The sequence below is a fragment of the Malus domestica genome, chromosome 11, assembly GCF_042453785.1.
Source record: "Malus domestica chromosome 11, GDT2T_hap1".
Lineage (NCBI taxonomy): Eukaryota > Viridiplantae > Streptophyta > Magnoliopsida > Rosales > Rosaceae > Malus > Malus domestica.
Window position 1 is genome coordinate 9,295,794 of NC_091671.1, and position 4,699 is coordinate 9,300,492.

At 37.7% G+C, this 4,699-nt stretch overlaps 1 protein-coding gene across 1 annotated transcript; it reads left to right on the forward strand.

Moving 5' to 3' along the window:
* The first annotated feature begins 1,997 nt into the window (after positions 1-1,997).
* LOC139189420 (uncharacterized) lies at positions 1,998-2,953 on the forward strand. Its single transcript, XM_070808370.1, has 2 exons — positions 1,998-2,238; positions 2,472-2,953. Exons 1-2 carry the CDS (start codon positions 1,998-2,000, stop codon positions 2,951-2,953), a joined length of 723 nt encoding a protein of 240 aa, XP_070664471.1.
* The last annotated feature ends 1,746 nt before the right edge of the window (positions 2,954-4,699 follow it).

The following is a 4,699-nucleotide window of genomic DNA, read 5'->3' on the forward strand; positions in this document are numbered from 1 at the left end:
TGCAATTCATCTTGGTTCCTATTTAATCTGCATCCCACCTAAACCATTCTCGACCGCAAATTCCCTAGGTTCTTGTCTAGACACTGACGAACGAGAATCCAAAATTTCCAATAATACTCAAATAATCAATTAGAAAATTACATACTTTGAATTCCTTAGCGGCGAATTTCAGCACGGCAGCGATAGGGGCAGTTCCAAAACAAGTTATTCTCCAGCGAGATGAGGTGAGGTCGACAGAGTGACTGAGTGAGGTCGAGGACGACGAGGAGGGTGAGCCGGTGAGGTCACTGAGGTGAGGTGTGAGGTCGAGAGAGACCAAGCATGATTGAGTCTCTGAGTCTGAGTTACGGTTTATTTGGATTCAACGGTTGAGATTAAATCTCAACCAAATCGGACGGCTATTACAATTTCAAATATATTTTTAAAATTAAATAATATATAGTTTTTATTTCGGTTCGATTTGGAATTACCGAACAAATACAAATCTCAGACCGATTCCCATCTCGAATTTTCTCAAAGCCTCATGTTCGGCTATGAAACTCTTTGATGCTCTGTAACTTAACATGTTAAACACCTTCATATCTACAAGTACAAGCCATTACAATTCCAAATATATATTTAAAATTAAATCTCAATCAAATGAGACGGTTATTACAATTCTAAATATATATTTAAAATTAAATAATATATATATATATATTTTTTATTTTGATTCGATTTGGGATTACCGAATAAATACAAATGTAATACCGATTCTCATACCAAAATTTCGAAATTAAAATTTTTTCTGTTCGAATTGGAATTTTCGGTTTTTTTTTTTCCACCCTATTAAAGCAATTCCACCCCTAAGGACTTTGCGCTAGCACCCAGCGCATTTATCCACTCAAATGAACAGTAACAGACTCCAATGAACAGTAATAGGCCAAGGCATCTCCACCCCTAAAAAAATGCGCTGGCACCTAGTGAAAAAATGCGCTGGCACAAACGATCTCCATCCCTACAAAATGCGCTGGCACCCAGCCCATTTAAAATATTTTTAAATTTTGTCTAAAAGAATAAAAAAATAAAATAGTTTTAATTTCGGATAGGATTTTTAACCAATCTCGTCACGTCACATGTCATTATCTGAACGTACTATTTTGTGAATAGATTTCCGCTAAGATTTTCAACCAATCTCGACATGCCACGTGTCACTTCCGTTTTACAATAATTTAGCCAAGATTTCGATAAGATTTTCAACCAATCACGTCATGCCACGTGTCATTATCTGAACGTACTATTTTGTGGATAGATTTCCGATAATATTTTTTACTAATCCCGACACGCCACGTGTCACTTCCGGTTTACAATAATTTAGCCAAGATTTCGATAAGATTTTCAACCAATCACGTAGTGCCACGTGGCATTGTCCAGAACCTCATCCTTTCTTTTTTTGTCCATATAAACCCTACATCCCTACATCCATCCTCACACCAAGCTCAATCCTTCTTTTTAGCTCAAAATCCTTGTTCATCGTTTTCAAATCTTGAGTTCTTATTACAATGTCTTCTTCAAGAAGGGTGTATAAACAGTTGCAGGAGCAACAACAAAGGTTGTTGGCACAACAGGCAGAATTGGCCAATCTCGAGGAAGGTGGAAGTGGAGGTGGAGATGAGGCTTTCTTCATGGAGGAGGATGAAGATGATCACCATAGAAGGCAGAAGGCCTCACATTCCCGCCGTGTCATGGAAGCCGTGGGTCAGATAGCCAAACCAAGACGTGTTGCAAACCTCGATAGAAAAAGGGAAAAACGAGGTAAAAATCTATTGGAAGATTATTTTATTCCCAATAGCATATTCCCTGAACATATTTTTACACGGCGTTTTAGAATGCAACAAAATTTGTTCAACAAAATCATGAGTGATATTTGCAACCATGATTCATACTTTGTGCAAAAAGAGGATGCTTTTCATGTTCTAGGTCTTATTCCCGAGCAAAAAATTACGGCATCCTTGCGAATGCTTGCATATGGAGCATCTGCAGATCAAGTGGATGAGATCGCGAGGATGGGAAAAACAACTGTTTTGGAGTCCCTAATGCGGTTTTGCTTTGCAATTGAAGCCCTCTACACCAATGAGTACCTCCGGACACCCACGCCAAGGGACATGCGAAGGCTTCTGAGGAAGGGTGAGATGCGAGGCTTCCCTGGCATGATTGGAAGCATGGACTGCATGCACTGGACTTGGAAAAACTGTCCAAGTGCGTGGCAATGAGCATATGGCAACAGAAAATGAGCCTAAAGCATCATTTTGGAAGCGGTGGCTTCATTTGATACATGGATTTGGATGCTTTTTTTGGTATTCCAAGAGCTCAGAATGACTTAAATGTCCTTGCCCAATCCCCAGTGTTCGACTAACTGCTGCAAGGAAACTCGCCGAGATGCACATATACCATTAATGGTACCCAATACGAGGGATCATACTACCTTGCAGATGGCATTTACCCAAGGTGGTCAACATTTGTCAAAACAGTGCCACATCCACAGAATGAAAAGGAAAAACACTTTGCAAAATGTCAAGAAGGGTGTAGGAAGGATGTCGAGCGTTGTTTTGGTATCCTGCAAGCTCGTTGGGCGATTATCAGGGCTGCAGCTAGAATGTTTGATGTCGAGGCTCTTCGATCCATCATGATGAAGTGTATTATTCTCCACAACATGATTGTTGAAGATGAGTATGATTATGATGGCGTCGATGAATATGAGCCGGATCCGATGAACAACTCAAGAACACGTATCTATTGTGCTCATAATGGGACCAAAGATCCAGTGCAACACGAGCCGTTGGAACGCGATGGACGTTACAATGAATTGATCGTTCAGCGGTACATTAATGTGCAAGAGCCATACTGGCACGTAACCCGCCAGAATGACTTGATTGAGCACCAGTGGGGATTGCATGAAGGCAAAGATAATTAGAATGAGGCTTGTGGTTGAAGAATAAATTGTATTTTTTTTAAGTTTACGTAATTCTGTGTAGTGTGTTTTGTTTTTAAGTTTATTTAGTGAGTTTATGTAATTCTATGTATTTGGTGAGTTTATGTAATTCTATGTAGTGTGTTTTGTTTTTAAGTTTATTTGGTGAGTTTATGTAATTCTATGTAGTGTGTCTTTTTTTAAAATTTATTTGGTGAGTTTATGTAATCTTATTTCATGTGTTTAAATAAAGTACAAAAGAAATAAAGTTTTAAAAATAAATAAAGAATTACATTAAAATTGCATAATAAATTAAATAAAAATAAATAAAGTTTTAAAAATAAATAAGAAATAACATAAAAATTACATAAGAAATTAAATAAAGTTCAAACCTAAAAAAAGAAAAAAACATAAGAAATTAAATAAAGTTCAAAAGAAAAAAGAAAGAAAAAACATAAAAAATACATAAAAATTATACAAAGTCTCTCGAGTTAGGATATGTGGTGCGAGGATCTTGGTTGTCACAAAAGTTGCTAGAACCCCCTTGACTTGTTTCCGCATCTCTTGCACGCCTCCTTCGCATGACATCTCTTTTTTCCAATGTCCAAAAATATTTAGAATTCGGAGACAGTCATACTAGAGACTTGCTCATAGTGTCACGATCTGCTTGAGCCATCCTTTCTTCTCGAAGCAATTCATTTTCTCGATGAAGTGCTTCTCTAACCAGCTCGTTCTCTCGATTAACTACTTATCTTTATCTCTCAGCCGCCGCATCACGGGCCTCAGTAGCTGCTAATATTGCTGCCATAGCAGCAACTTTTTCCTCATCTCTAACCTTTTCTCGTGCCATATTCAGTTCACCTTGGCGAGCAAGTTCCTCCATATATTTAGTGTAGTCATTCTTGGAAGAACTACCTTTTTTCTTTGACGCCTTTTTACCTACGGGCCTGAGGGACTGACGAGTCGGTTGGGTCTCGGGCACTTGTTCAAGCATCCCTTCCGTGTCTTGAAATGTGTCGGCTTCTTGTTCGGCCATGTCTGGTTCTGGAGAACTATGTAGACCTATATCGTGCATGACAACTTCTGGACCAGTTGTCACAATTTTGTATTTAGGGCAATCTTTGACAATTTGCCAACATTCCCATCTAGTGAATGATTTGTTCCCGTTCCTTGAATTGTAGAATGCTTGAGCTTGTAGTGTCTATAAAAATGTGGGATAACATAGTGTTAAAAAATGCGGGTGTAACACAAATAAATAAATTCAAAATATTGATACGGGTGGAATGCATATAAATTACATAAAAATGACATAATAAATTAAATAAAAATGACATAAGAAATTAAATAAAAATTACATAAAAATTACATAAGAAATAACATAAAAATTACATACGAAATTAAATAAATCAAAATATTAATGTGAGTGGAATGCATATAAATAAATAAAAATATTGTCACCTGATCCGCTAAACTTGTCCCACTACGGAGGTTACCGGAAGCATGAGAGATGGCGTTTTTCCAACAAGTAAAGGATGCGTTGAGTTTTTTCCAACGACCTTGAAGACCTTGACTAGTTCTGGCGTTTTCTCCATCTACATCGCAAAACGCTTTCGTAATTTTACTCCACATTTCTCGCTTATCCATCTCATTACCCGTAATCGGATCATGAGTAGTGTGAACCCAACATTCACACAACGTAACATCTTCAATGAGCTTCCACGAAGACATTTTTTTCTCTTAAAGTGTAGA

Coding starts and splice junctions, on each gene's coding strand:
- LOC139189420 (XM_070808370.1), top strand. CDS start 1,998: ATGCTTGCATATGGAGCATCTGCAGATCAAGTGGATGAGATCGCGAGG. Junction 2,239..2,471: donor GACTTGGAAAAACTGTCCAA/GTGCGTGGCAAT, acceptor ACTACCTTGCAG/ATGGCATTTACCCAAGGTGG.